The sequence below is a fragment of the Monopterus albus genome, unplaced genomic scaffold (genome assembly GCF_001952655.1).
Source record: "Monopterus albus unplaced genomic scaffold, M_albus_1.0 scaffold9.1, whole genome shotgun sequence".
NCBI classification, from domain to species: domain Eukaryota; kingdom Metazoa; phylum Chordata; class Actinopteri; order Synbranchiformes; family Synbranchidae; genus Monopterus; species Monopterus albus.
In genome coordinates this window covers 146,310-160,044 of record NW_018127889.1, presented here as the reverse complement: position 1 = coordinate 160,044, position 13,735 = coordinate 146,310, and the positions used below count along the sequence as shown (strand labels likewise).

At 40.1% G+C, this 13,735-nt stretch overlaps 3 protein-coding genes and 1 long non-coding RNA gene across 4 annotated transcripts in view; 3 read left to right on the top strand and 1 right to left on the bottom strand.

The window, feature by feature from the left end:
- The window catches only part of matn3a (matrilin 3a), a 4,129-nt gene extending 1,500 nt beyond the window's left edge, over positions 1-2,629 (top strand). Inside the window, exons 2-5 of the mRNA XM_020589506.1 lie at positions 1,001-1,576; positions 1,755-1,880; positions 1,972-2,073; positions 2,297-2,629. Coding sequence (XP_020445162.1) covers positions 1,001-1,576; positions 1,755-1,880; positions 1,972-2,073; positions 2,297-2,352 — 860 coding nt within the window. The 3' untranslated portion in view covers positions 2,353-2,629. The remainder of the gene's footprint in view (positions 1-1,000; positions 1,577-1,754; positions 1,881-1,971; positions 2,074-2,296) is intronic.
- LOC109954095 (uncharacterized) lies at positions 1,484-5,379 on the bottom strand. Its single transcript, XR_002274028.1, has 5 exons — positions 5,307-5,379; positions 4,011-4,152; positions 3,862-3,942; positions 1,669-1,873; positions 1,484-1,569 (listed from the first exon to the last, which is right to left on the bottom strand). It is a non-coding gene; the product is annotated as an uncharacterized LOC109954095 (long non-coding RNA).
- On the top strand, positions 4,692-6,700 carry ttc32 (tetratricopeptide repeat domain 32). The gene is made up of 3 exons (XM_020589497.1): positions 4,692-5,004; positions 5,207-5,373; positions 6,313-6,700. The coding sequence occupies exons 1-3, from the start codon at positions 4,700-4,702 to the stop codon at positions 6,438-6,440; spliced, it is 600 nt and encodes a 199-aa protein (XP_020445153.1). The 5' UTR covers positions 4,692-4,699; the 3' UTR covers positions 6,441-6,700.
- A 752-nt stretch (positions 6,701-7,452) lies between these two features.
- Positions 7,453-12,171, top strand: LOC109954065 (uncharacterized). The gene is given in 22 exon segments (XM_020589486.1): positions 7,453-7,562; positions 7,645-7,715; positions 7,793-7,888; positions 7,972-8,096; positions 8,287-8,430; positions 8,503-8,586; positions 8,703-8,867; positions 8,957-9,053; positions 9,126-9,343; positions 9,423-9,579; positions 9,674-9,882; positions 9,971-10,088; positions 10,221-10,325; positions 10,328-10,416; positions 10,489-10,603; positions 10,676-10,845; positions 10,914-10,999; positions 11,085-11,215; positions 11,295-11,481; positions 11,670-11,811; positions 11,887-12,016; positions 12,088-12,171. Coding segments are annotated over 22 exon segments (2,781 nt in total). The 5' UTR covers positions 7,453-7,485; the 3' UTR covers positions 12,153-12,171.
- Positions 12,172-13,735: the final 1,564 nt, after the last annotated feature.

The following is a 13,735-nucleotide window of genomic DNA, read 5'->3' as shown; positions in this document are numbered from 1 at the left end:
CAAACTAAAAGGTCCATGCCCAACAAAGTCACACCCTACAGTGCCAACAGCACCTGTGGTACGCCCCCCTGCCGTCCTGCCAGCTCTACCAGAGCCAACAGTGCCGCCGGCTCTGCCAGCATCTACAGTGGCACCGCTGACAACCATCGTGCCAGTGGTGCCGACTGCTGTGCTGCCACTGGAGACCACCGCTCCTGTGATGCTATGGGTCAATACCCAAAGTGGCGTCATCACCACCGTCAGTCCTGAGGAGACAGGTAGAATATTACCAGTCAGGTTTGATTTGCAACTCAACCAGTGCTTGTCAGTTCGTTCCAGTGCAGATCTTTTGTAATGTTTTGACAAAATTATTGAAATTATGCACATGCTACTTAAAAAAAAAAAAGTAAGAATTGTTTGATATTTTGGGAAACACTCATTTTCTTTCTTGCAGAGTTAGATCAGTAGATACTCCCACACACATCTGTTTCTTAAATATAAATAGCATAAAGACTGGAAAGAGGGGGAAATGGCTAACCCGACTAGTCCAAAGGTCACGAAATCTGCATATCAGAGCCTAAACTACAGATACTCTGTATAATCTAATGTGTAAGGTATGTGTAAGTGATTTGGCAGGCAGGGCTCCTAACACCGTTTCTATCTTGCCCACTTTTTATATGTGGGCAGCGAGGATCCTCTTCATCGAAGGAAATGCGATGAAAGGATAAAAACTACAAGAAGGCTCTGATGGGCTGCTGAAACATGCACAGTATGTCCTATGATATACTACATCATTTCACCAGAACCACATCACTGCATTCGACCATAACAGTGATGCACAACCGTTTCCTTTTGTTACTATGGGAACGTCCATTATGCATCCCAAAGACTTCTGTGTTTGGGTCTGGATTTTTCTGGCAGTCTCACGGTGAAAGTTCAACCAACGAGTTTGAATGTTTCTGTTGTTGGAATAACAAGTATTAAATGGACCTAATCTTGCCATGGTTTGGTTGATCACCAGAGACAGACTCTCAGTGCAGGAGCCATCCTATGGACCTGGTCTTCATCATTGACAGCTCTCGCAGTGTGCGTCCTGCTGAGTTTGAGAAGGTCAAGATGTTCCTGGCGCACATGGTCGACACTCTGGATGTACGCTCTGATGGCACCAGAGTAGCTGTGGTCAACTACGCCAGCACGGTCAAGATTGAGTTCTTGCTCAAAGACCACTTCAATAAACTGGATCTGAAGAAAGCCATCTCCCGCACTGAGCCTTTGGCAACTGGCACCATGACTGGCCTCTCTATTAAAATTGCAATGAATGAAGCCTTCACAGAGCAGTCTGGAGCCCGACCTCACTCCAAGAACATCGCCAAGGTGGCCATCATTGTGACGGACGGGAGACCTCAAGACCAGATAGAAGAAGTATCTTCAGCAGCCCGGGCCTCTGGCATTGAGATCTATGCTGTCGGGGTGGACCGTGCCGACATGCGCTCCCTGCAGCAGATGGCCAGCATCCCTCTGGAGGATCACGTCTTTTATGTGGAGACCTTCAGCGATATTGAGAATCTCACCGCTAAGTTCAGGAGGACCCTGTGTGGTAGGACAAATAGGGCCCAGCATCCTATCAGCATCCTAGATACAAATAGCAACTAGTTTAGTCATTTTTCCATCTGCAGGGCATTACCTTACCTATCACAAGCCAACCACCTACAGTATGAAATTGCTCCCATGGCGCCATCTTCACACTACTGTCCTTTAATCTCATGTTCTTCTAGGTCTGGACCACTGTGCCAAGGGACATGACTGTGAACACATTTGTGTCAGCAGCAACATCTCCTATCACTGCAAGTGCCGGAATGGTTATGTCTTGAATGTGGACAAGAAAACATGTTCCCTAAAACGTAAGAATACACAACGGATTAATGAAGCAAATATGACTTTGACTATGACTTCTTGTCAAATTTGCTTTCAATTTGCTTTCTCCCGACGAAGAGGTGAAGGTGGCAGCGGTGGCTGAGGATCCCTGTAAATGTGAAGCCAGAGTGGCTTTCCAGAGGCAGACGCAGGTGGCCATCCAGCAGCTCACAGCCACCCATATCCTTTCTGTTGTTTCAGATGGAGCACATTTCATTATAAACAGTCTACTCAGCTCATTTGAGCTGACAGCTTACTATTTGTACTTGCTGGTATTGTTTTTGGAATATACTGTAAGCTGACAGTGTGACTTGTTTATTTTCAAGAGGGAAACATGACCACTATGTTCATTCTGTTTTCATCATTTTGCTGTGCCAGTAAATGTTTTCTTGACTGACATTACTTGCTGATGTGTCACGAAGAATAGAGCATCTGGAGAACATGATGGGCCGGGTTTAAAGCTTGACACAGTGGTAAGTGCTGTCAGGTTTTTCATGGGTGGTGGGTAGTAAAAGCCTCCAACCCACCTCATACTTTGACCTCTTGTTTATTTACATTCTGCAGTGGCGGCTGACTAGTTTGCTTCCTGTCAAACCACGGACTACTGCAACATGGGCATCTGCTTCCTGACATCCTCCTCCCACAGCCACAGATTGAGTGAAGCTGGGGTTCATAAACCAATATCTCTCATGTTACAAGCTAATGTGGAAAGTTAAGCAACTGTATCTGAAGTCAATCTGACATTTTTATGAGCATTAATGCAATGGTTTGAAACTACTGTAAAAGCAATTTATACTAATTTCTCGACACACATGTACATGGTGTGATGATAAATAACTTAAAAAAGTATGTATTATTTGCATAGTTTCTCCTGTATTGTCCTGTTTGTACAGTTATATATTGTACTGTATACAATGACAAAAAAGCTTTTACCGGGTTACTTGGTTTTCTGCTTATAAAAAGTATTTTTTTTTCTAAATCAAATTGACTCTAACCCACACCTCCTAACTCCAGGTGGCTTTTGTTGATGCCACTAGCCCAGGCTAGGGGCTCACTAACCTACACTGGGAGCGTTTGAATGACGTGTTCAGTGTGAATAAGAACAATATGATTTGTGTGTTATTAGGTAAAATAGGTTGTGCTTGTTCATAACTGTAACTTAGATGAAGATCTGCCCATATTTTAAAACAAATTTAAACATACTGTAAATGCAGAACGCACCAGTGGGTTCACTTACCTTTTCTTGCCATTGTATTTGTTAAAATGTCAGGTTGGATTTACTTTGGTTATGTAGATTTTAGTAGAAAAACTCATTAGTAAAAGGTTTTCTACATTAAGTATATTCTTATATTAACCAAAGTTAGCATTTTATTTTAAATCTTATTAAGTATAATGTTAGCTAAGATATATAAATATAATAAAACAGGCAAGCTGGACAGTCACATAATCATAAAGGAGTTTTTGTGCACTTTTTTGTCTTAAATCTCCCAACTAGAGAGTAATACTCACATTATTATGTCTAACATCTTTACATTTTTACCTAATCCACCGTAAGGCTGATGTCACTGAGCTAAAATAAAAGACACTAAGTCTGGATGTGTATGCATCCATTGTTTACTTTGGATCCATTGAGCATGTGAAAGCATTTTGAAATATGTTTCTGTAGGGTTTGTATCAGTCGCTCTTATATAACTGTACATTTCTATGCCACCTATGTATTTCTGTGTCAGTATGATGTTACGGGTTTGACATTTTTATGAACAATGTGCTATAATTCGCTCTGACCTCACAAAAACATTCATCTCAAATACCTGATGTGAGGATTGTACTGGGAAACACATTTTCAATCCATTAATATACAAAAATTGGATGGATTAAAGTGTAAAATTTAACCAAGACTGAGCTGTTCATTTAGTGAGCAGTTATTTAAACAAGTTTCCTAACCACCATCTGGTTTTGTAACATTACCTTTGTCACACCTTCGGTGTTGCCTCGACAGCACAAGCAAGGGCTCATCATGTGACCTCTGGAAGGAGTTGGCTTAGTTTCCTGACAACAAAAAGCTTCTCTGTCTGCAATGTCTGTGTGAGGTAGAGAGTCAACATGCCAATGTTTACCTCTAGTCTGGTTTGGAACGTCTCCCTCCTTCCTTTAACCAGGCAGCTGTTTTGTGTTTGTTTGCTATTTCAGAGCCTTTCATGGTGGTCAGAGAGGTGTTTTGATGGAAGAAGACAAATGGGACTCACAGCCCTCTGAGAACTGGAAAAGACACATAAAGCTCAGTGCAATGTGTTTCAAAAATCCAAGAGGTTAAAGTATGACAAGTTAAGATTAGCTTTAACCTTCAACAACAGTATTAGGTGCTGTGTTTTATTGATTATTGTGTTTTTGTGATGGCCGTATACAAAAGTTTTTGATGCTTTCATCCCATAATGAACATTTTAAATGAAGCAAGAATATCTGAAGTAAACATGTGAGGTAAACCAGTGAATTTGTTGCTTTAGCAGTTGTTGTCCTCAGCTGGTCACTAGACTGAAACAAAGGAATAGATGGAGATTTTGGAACATACACAGACCTTTCTCTTGCAGGTAGTTAGATGAAAAGATTGGTACTGCTATAATATCTGTATGTTAAAAATGATATTTATTATATGTGTGGCACAAAAACTGTTAACAGTATAAATTACTGTACAGAAAGGTGCATTTATGTTAAAATACTATCATGTTACTATGAAAAGAACTAGCAAGAGCTGAAGCTATTTAATACTGTAGGCTAGCTATGTTATGGTTTTTAAAAAGCTATAGCAATGTGGATCTATGTTACTATTTTACAAATTATTACAAGGACAAAACAGATTAAGAAATATGAATATTGCAGGAGCCTTGAAGACCACGCCCACTTGCGACGCGAAAAAAACGTGATTGGACGTTCTCTTGTGTTCCGCACTTCCGCAGTTGAAAAATACGGCAAAACAAAGCTTCACAGAATCATAGCCATGGAGGAACATATTTCCCAAATGCTTGACCATGCCAACACTGAGTTTAAAAAGCAGAATTTCAAACAAGCAGAGGAATGGTACACAAAGTTTATCTCTTCCTGTTTACAGTCCAGGTATAACTTGTCTTTTTCTTGTAAGTAAAATTAGCTAACGTTGAACTACAGTAGTAGAACCAATGTAAATGTTACACTGTATTCTGTTTCCCGTTAGATTATATGCCCTCATTGTGCTAACCTTTAGCTAAGGTTTCGTTGATATCATTACACTACATTCTTTGTAATAATAATGAGCTATGACTATGTCATGTTTTCGCAGACAATGCGAGGCTAATGATTTGGCCATTGCTTATAACAACCGTGGACAGATAAAGTACCTCCGGGTGGATTTCTATGAAGCAATAGAGGATTACACTTACGCAATACATGCTGACAGTCAGTTTGAAATACCTTTTTACAACAGAGGACTCATCCACTATAGATTAGGTAAGAATTGGCACTTTTTGTCAAGTGTAAATGTAAACATTAATACTGTTAGGTTGCGCTGTCCGTTGTCAGCAAGCTGTAATTTCCGCCCAGTGCTTTCAAAATAAATGTTCAGCTTCATTTTTGTTTCTAAATAATACAAGTCCAAACTGGAGGGAAAGAAATCAGGGGATATCTTTTGAACGAATGGTGTTCATCTTTTCAGTAGATTTACAGACACTTGTATAATCAGTGTCAAGGGACACTGAAGTATTTTGGATGATTGTGTTCATTGAGAGCCCAGTTTACACTTTAAAACAATTTTAATTTGTCATTTATCTGGTAGCCTGCTTAGAAGGATTAGTTTAGCTTAATCCAAAAGGCGATTTGGACAGTACAAAGAGACATTCATGAAGAAAAAAACCTGTAAAAATGCTGCTCTAAAAGCTTGTAACCTGCTGGTTACAGTGCCTGATTTTCTTTCAGACACCTTAGACCAACTCCTATATTTTTGCCTATGGGAGTACTATTAAATGGCTTCTTACACAATTGACACTGAGATTAGCAGTGAGAAAACATGGCATCAGTGTATGTTTAAAATTAAAACAACAGCATTATAATTAAAACTATTAAGCTTTCTATTGGCCATTTTTACACTCTTCTCATGGATTTTCATCAAATCCATCTTTTTGTCAGTGACTGTTTCTTAGCTGGCTTTTAATTATATTAGATATTAGTTACAATTTTAAAATCACTAATCAATTCTTCATTTATGGAATGATCACAGTCCTGGGTGTGATGATGTTATATGTGTGCGGTGTGAGTTCACTGTGTTCTTTCTTAGGACACTAGGTGGAGCCATGCATTTGCTCAAACTGCTTATAAAATGAAACTGCTGACTAGTATGGAGATATAATACACATCATGGATATTATGTATTTATGTTTTATTTTCCTACAGGTTTTTTTGATGATGCCAAGATTGACTTCCAGCAAGTATTAAAGCTTAATCCAGATTTTGAAGAAGCCAAAGTGAGCCTGCAGCAGACACTTCTGGACCAGCAGCAGAAAATAAAAAGAGGATACTGACAGCCTTGTAAATTATAGAATATATGTATATCCTGCAGTGAGGTTGTTAAAGAAAAGATTTACAGTACTAATGTGTGCCTACCTACCTACCTACTTACCTAGATATACCTATTTTGTCATATAATAAAATTGCCAATATTTAATCTGAAGATGCACAAACATAAAGCAGTCTACACAAACAAATACACAGCTGAAAATCAAACAGTATTTACAAAATGCAAAATCATTTATTTTAACTCAATAAAGGAAGTAAAAAGACATTCCTCTGGATCACATTCAAGATTCAATGTGTTTATTGTCATGCACAGTATGGAAACGCGTTTCCCTGCACAATGAAAATCTTACTTTGCTGTCCACCCTGAATGCCAAACAACACAAGTGAAATATGAAGCGGATAAACAGTAGTGCAAAAGCTAAACAGTCTTTACCTTCCAGACTTGCAACACTAATATGGGTTTCTGTTAAGCAGAGCATTGCTAATTCATTGTCCGTACTGGCTGAAGACTTTCTTTTGGCAAAAAATGTAATTGGAAGTATATAACTGTATAAGTCTGTGAGTGAAGGGCAAAGACTAATCAACCCAGATGCATGAGGTAAAACAATGAGCCTGGGTTTTAGTCAGAAATAAATCCTAGTTCACCCTCTTAAACCACTGGGAGGAGGTTTGTGACCTTAAACACACCTTAATTAAGTTTTAGTGTTCAGTAATAATGAGTCTTTCAGCTGCAAAAGAAAAACATGTTTTGCACTTTGGAGTCAAAGCTTTCCACAAGTTAAACACAAGTGTATAAACCTTTGAAATCATTGAACAATAAATGTTTACACGTCAGTGAATAATGTGTATTTATTGAACATATGCTAATTTTCCACTCTTCACAAAAAACAGACAGAAGCTCACCCACAGTGGGTGCAGCAAGTGGAAGAGGGCTGATGCACCTCACCTGTGCGTTGTGATTAACTGATTGAAACAGCTGGTGATGGCTCAATAAAGCAGCCGGTCACTTTGAGAGGTTGTTTGTAGGTGGGGTATCAGTGCTAAGCACTGATGGTGGCTGGGTTCCCATCGGATTTTTTGTGTGTTCGGTTGTGTTCAGATAGCAACATGCAGCGGCTTAAGAGCATGTAAGTTAAGTAAAAAAAATGATTTAAGTGTGCTAGCTGTCTGTTTCAGTGTTTTTAGATCTTGTTTGTTTGTTCGTTCAAGCTTGTTATGGAGTTTGATGGCTGCAATGATCGTCCTGGGTCAAGCAACGCCAAAGCTCAGTTTGCAGTCAAGTAAGAGAACCTCACATTAAATATTGATTATCACTTTAAGTTGGTTTACTCTCTTCCTCATCAGCCTCTTTTAACAGGCAGTGGCTTAAAATCAGATTGTGCAGGTAATCTGATGAGGCTGTCTTTGGACAAGGCTTTAGCAGTGGGCAATCAGCTTGAGGTGGATGCTATCAGTGAGTATAAAATTTATAATTATAAATGTATTGTTTCATCACTAGGAGAGGTGATCCTTGTCATGTTTACCCTCTTTCTGCAGATGGCACCCAGCACATTGTGTTAACACCCAGCTTGGCTGCTCAGTGTGGCTATAGCATGGAGTCTGACCCGTGGGGTAACACCAGAATCTACTCATCTCTAATGGGCTGTTATGTGGATGAAAAAGTATGTTGAACTTTAAGCTTTATTTTTAGGTGGTGGCTTCTTGGAGTTCATAGTAATTTCCAAGCAATAAACTGTCTTGTTCCCATAGATCACTTGTGAAGGATTAATGGATTGAGATTGGCTGCCAATCATTTATTGATATGATTTAGCTCAAATATTTAAACAAGTGTTCTTTTTCTGCTCTTTGTAGAAAGATGCAACATTTAATGTTTCCTTGAGGCTCCGACTGCACGGCCAGAGCCCATCAGACGTAGTCACTCACTATGTGACACAAACATGCCACTATTCTCAGTGGGCCTCCAGAGAGATTCTTTGTGATAGGAACTACATGGAAGTAGGTCATCTTGCATTGATATTGTAGTTTTATTGCTGTAAATGTATAAACATCTCTGGGTATCTGTTTTAGGTGTCCAACTATTTGGCTACACTTGATGCTGAAGCTAAGGGGCAGCTTCAGGATGTTAAAGATGGGCTCAACACCCTTCCTGGTGTATGTTTTAAAAAAAAAAAAATTATGGCTTACTTTAATCTGCACCATTTGTCATCCCCATAACAATGCATATGAAGCACTCATTTGAGGATAAATGAATTCTTTGGTTACCACAGGGCTCTGGTGCAGCACAGGGCATCTGGAAGGTGACCTTTTACTTTCCAGAACCTGTAATGATGACTCTGAAGGAGGCTGAACAAGCTGGCTACGGTGCCATGACCACCTCAAACCGTCTGGTTATACGAAGCCCATACAATACAGCAGAGACTTCTACTGAGGATGTAAGCAACACACATCCCACTAGCTGGCACTTCTTTCCTCCTTCTGATTGACTGTTAAATGGGGTGTTTTTTTTTTTTTTTTTTTTAAGGTGGCTGGAGTCCCTATGCAAGTTTTTCGGGTGAGCGCTTACTACAAGGCGCACCACGGTTTGAGTGTCATAAACTTGGTAGCTGCTTGTCCCACAGGTATTTTCAAATTTCTTGACTTTAATATTGAATGTTACTGTTGACAGTGATTTAATAGTTGGGCTTTAACAGGTGGAGTCCTCTTTACCGATGATGTAATCTCCTGGCATGTCCCTCGCCGTGTGACACCACTGATGGACAGCACTGTTGAAATCCTAGAAATGTACATGGGCATTAATGGAAAGAGGCTGGATGAATCTCAAATGGCTGCACAAGGGTACACACTCACTACTACAGACTTTCATATCGTCATTGAGATTCCAGTGGGCTCTCCTGATGGTTACTACAAGGTGGGAAGTGTATAGTTGTGCAAAATTAGGGTCACAAGTTTAATTGCATGACTTATTAAAATGCCATAAATGATTGCAGAGCCATGCCCCAGATTATCAGTACCACATTACCTACACTGTGGAGCCCATGTTTGAGGTGCTTTGGAGGGCAGATAAAACCCAGGATGATGCCAGATACAAGGTTTTGTTCCCCATTACCACCCCTGTGATGCAGCAAACTCTCAAAGTGCAAGACAGTTGAGTTCCCTTTTTTTTTTTTTTGGTAGATGTGTATATATCTAATGAAACTTTAGAAGACTGGTCTTAAACCTGCCACTGTATGTTCCACAGATACAGTCCCAGAGGACAGGATGTTCAGTTTTTACTTGGGGACCTTTCTTCATGATGTGGTGCTCAGGAACATCACTTTTGTTACGGGGGTTCTCACTGTTGAGGAGTGCAATGCCAGCAGCTTCAACATCCAGGAGCACAACTTCACCAATAAAACAAAGGCCTTCTCTTTACAAGTGCCTTTTGATGCTGATGTTGTTCTAAAACATGTATGTGATGAGCTGGAAAGTTTCACTTTATAAAAGCATGTGGGACCAGTGACATGACTTTTATAAACTTTTTTTTTTAAATCTGCAGAATCCAGAACCCTCGGTTACAGTTTACTCCCTCCCTCTGGTCTTTGGGTTTATCATCCTTCCAGAAGAAACGCAGTTTGCCCAACCAGTTGAGTTGCAGGCAACTCTGCAAGATGTTGGTGAGTTTGAGATTTGGTTTTGGCAGTATCTTGAGCATAATGGCTGCTCTCTACAGAATTGCATGAGAAATGTAACCCAGAATTCAGCTGAAATGTACTGCAGGGAAAAAAACTGTAGTGCTTTGTTTTCAGTGCTACCCACAATTACTGGCACCTGTGATGAGAACAACTTTTACATCAGTGTGACATATGGGAGTCAAGGTCCCAATTTCCAGACCATGGTTGGGGTTCAGCATTTTTTGATATGTCAGAAGTCTACAGCTTGCAAGACAATGGCACGCACTTCAATTTCATTGTGCCATATATGGCTAAGGACATAACATTTGAGGTAGGTCAATTAACACACTTGTGAACTGGCTTAAAATATCTGCACTGAATAACTTGCCATCTTGTTTTGCAGCTAATCATGTCAGACTGGCTTAAAGCCAGAATCGATGTGCTGCTGTGGCATTCAAAAAACAACTGGATGCTTAATGATCTTCATCTGTCCTGCAATTTCCCCTTGACAACAACAAGTAAGATGTTGATGCTTGGTTTTGAGTGGTTGACTACAGAACGCATTACTGACAAGTTGTCTTTATCCTTAGAATGCTATCCTAATGGAACAATGACTGCTCTGGCTGTGAAGGTGGAATTGGTACCCACTCTCATTCCAAGCCAACTGACTTTAAAGGACCCATCTTGCAAACCAGTTTTCAGTGATGAGCGCTTTGCTTATTTCTCATTCACTGCTGATTCCTGTGGGACCACCAGAGCAGTAAGTTCACAATCTGCTTAATTACAAAAAAATTGAAGTTCCAGTGTTGATTTTGTGTTTGGTTTTAGTTCTTTGATAACTACATGCTGTATGAAAATGTGATCAGCCTGAATTCCAAAAAAGGAGCAACCTATACATCAATTCCTCCTTATAGGTAGGAAGTGGCTTTATTTTAAATCTTGATGAATGAGCTGGTCTTATTGAGGTTGCATATTAAGTTTTAATGATTTGGTTTGTAGGCAAACAATCTCCTGTTACTATGTGATTGATGGGCTTGTAATGGCTGCATTCAACTATAAACCAAGAGATGCTGAACCCACAGCAGAGATTGGATCAGGCCAATTAATGGTGCAAATGAGGCTAGCTAAAGGTGAGATAATCTTATTTAAATTTGATGGGGGAGGAATCTAATGGTGCATACAAAATGACCTTTCTCTCTCACTCTCTAGACTCATCATATGAGCTCTTCTACCAAGCAGAAGATTATCCAGTAATGAAGTACCTGAGGGAGCCTCTACATTTTGAGCTGGCACTGCAGTCCACAGACCCCCAGTTGGAGCTTGTCTTGGAGGACTGCTGGGCTACTCTCCATGAAAATGGGACATCTCTGCCCAGCTGGGATCTCATTGTGGATGGGTGATGTCTAGCATAATTTCACAAATTAAAGTATTCCTACTCCAGTGTATCTGCACTATTGAAAGTACTCAGGTTCCATATAGGAGTGACCTGTGATAAAGGGTTTAAGATGACTTTGCAAAGTTAGTCTTCCTCTCACATATAAAGGCTACTAGAATAAATTAAGAAATAAGCTCATTTCTTCACAGCTGTGAAAATGGGGAGGATAGTGACGTGACAGTCTTCCATCCTGTTGTGAGCAATGCCAGGGTTGCCATCCCATCCCACATCAAACGCTTTTCTATCAAGATGTTCACCTTCACTAAAGAGGAACAAGTTCTTAAAGATGAGGTAAAATATTGATGCATCGCAATGAGACACCTATCTGGCTACAGAATAGGTGTAATTAAATCCTTTTGTCCACAGATCTATGTCCACTGTGATGCAGTGATTTGTGACTCAAACAGCCAAGCGGATGGTGCCTGCAGAGGCCAGTGTGTGAATCCCACAGCCACAAGTAACTCTAGACATCAAGAGAGGAAAGGACTGCTAAGGGGTAAGATTTATTTTCAAGCTGTGGACAAACAGTCAGATATGCAGTGAATGACTTGAATACTTCTTTTCCAGAGCCAAGCCATCACAAGCAGACATCTTCTGGACCTATTCTACTGAACGCACAAGAAAATGTTTGAATAAACAATATTTCCTAACTTTTGGTCTAGTTTGGTTTTATTCATCCCTTAAAGCTTTTGCTTTCCAAATTACATCAGGTTACCCAACTGTGCAGCCTCACTCTTTGTGCTGGGGGGGGAGATAACTAGCATTTATTTGGGTTGAGCTTTTGCAGCTTGGCATGATGGGTGACAATCTACAAATGCACTTGCAGTTGGTAGACTTCAATAAATTGGTTAATGTTCCTTTGCAACTGGAGTTGGGATTGCTCAGGTGTAAGCATGGACTATGCTGCAGAACCTCCTGATCACCTACATACTATAAGCTATTATTTCTGTGTAGCTTCTTCCGGTTCTTTCAAACCAGGAACTCAGAGGGACGACTCAGACCACTTGAGTATATAAAAAATATAACCGTGCTGGTTTATTCAAAGAGTCACAGGCAAGCATCAACACTCCAAGTCCAGAGATCTTCCAACCCCAGGCTGCCCAAGCAGCCCGGAAGCAGCAAGACCCCGAACCAAGCATTGCTATACAATATTAATCCTTTCTGGGCTGTCGAACCGTGACGTCACCTGATAAGCAAGCCTTGCAGCTGCCATAACGTTTAGCCAAAACATGAGGAAAAGTCAAGGTGCGTGACTGTTGTTTTCGTGGTGTGTATCTAAACAATTGGACATAACCTTACACTTTAAGACAAATATTAAGACTAGCATTACTGTTGACACTAAAAGCTCTTTTCCTGTAACCTTGGCGTGCCTGCAATCCTCACTGCAGGCTGAATAGTTACAGCAAACTAGTCACCCTGTCTGCACTAACCATTCATAGACAACAGATCTCTAATCCATATCTATCTAACTAAGAAATAACCTAACAATACAGTAATTATCTCTTGGTTCTGTTAACGGGGATGTGGCTGGAGCAGGTTTGGAAATGGAGCCTTAAATAGAAACACCTAGAATACTTTAAGTTTTGTAATTGCTAGATTGGTCTTGGCACAGCTGAACAAGTATTTGTAAACTGGAAGTTGCTATTCAAGGCTCTTGCAGTCAAATCTGAAATTGGTAATACTTTCCCCGTCTGTAGTAACAAAGCAGTGTGGCTTTTTCAGCTAGCCGATAGTTTTGCTTCCTACATTTTCAGATCTAGTTTTATTACATTTAGTCACTCACTGCAAAAGGTGCACACCTGTACTGGGTGGTTGTGTACAGTCCACTCCTACCTCATGCTTTCATGGAAATCTTGTGTATGCATGCTTCATGTGCTGTAAATGGATATGGTAATTGGCTTTTGGGGCAACATATCCACTGGCCTGTTACACTTTTTTTTTTTTTTTTGAAGAAAGGTGGTCTGTGGCATAGGAAAAAGCTAATGCAGGTTAGAGTGACAGACTAACAGTAAGAGGAAGTTAATTAATCTCTGGGGATTGTTAAAGGTTAAACCTGGTAATTTTCCATAGTTTAAGACTTGGACCTGAACTTTTTTTCTATTGGAAGCAAATGATTTAATGGTCTTAAAGTGAGTTTTACAAAAACTGGTGTCTTCAAAGGGCTACTTTTTACTAGTATATTTTAGCACCTATAGTATAGTTGAACCCTTCTGGC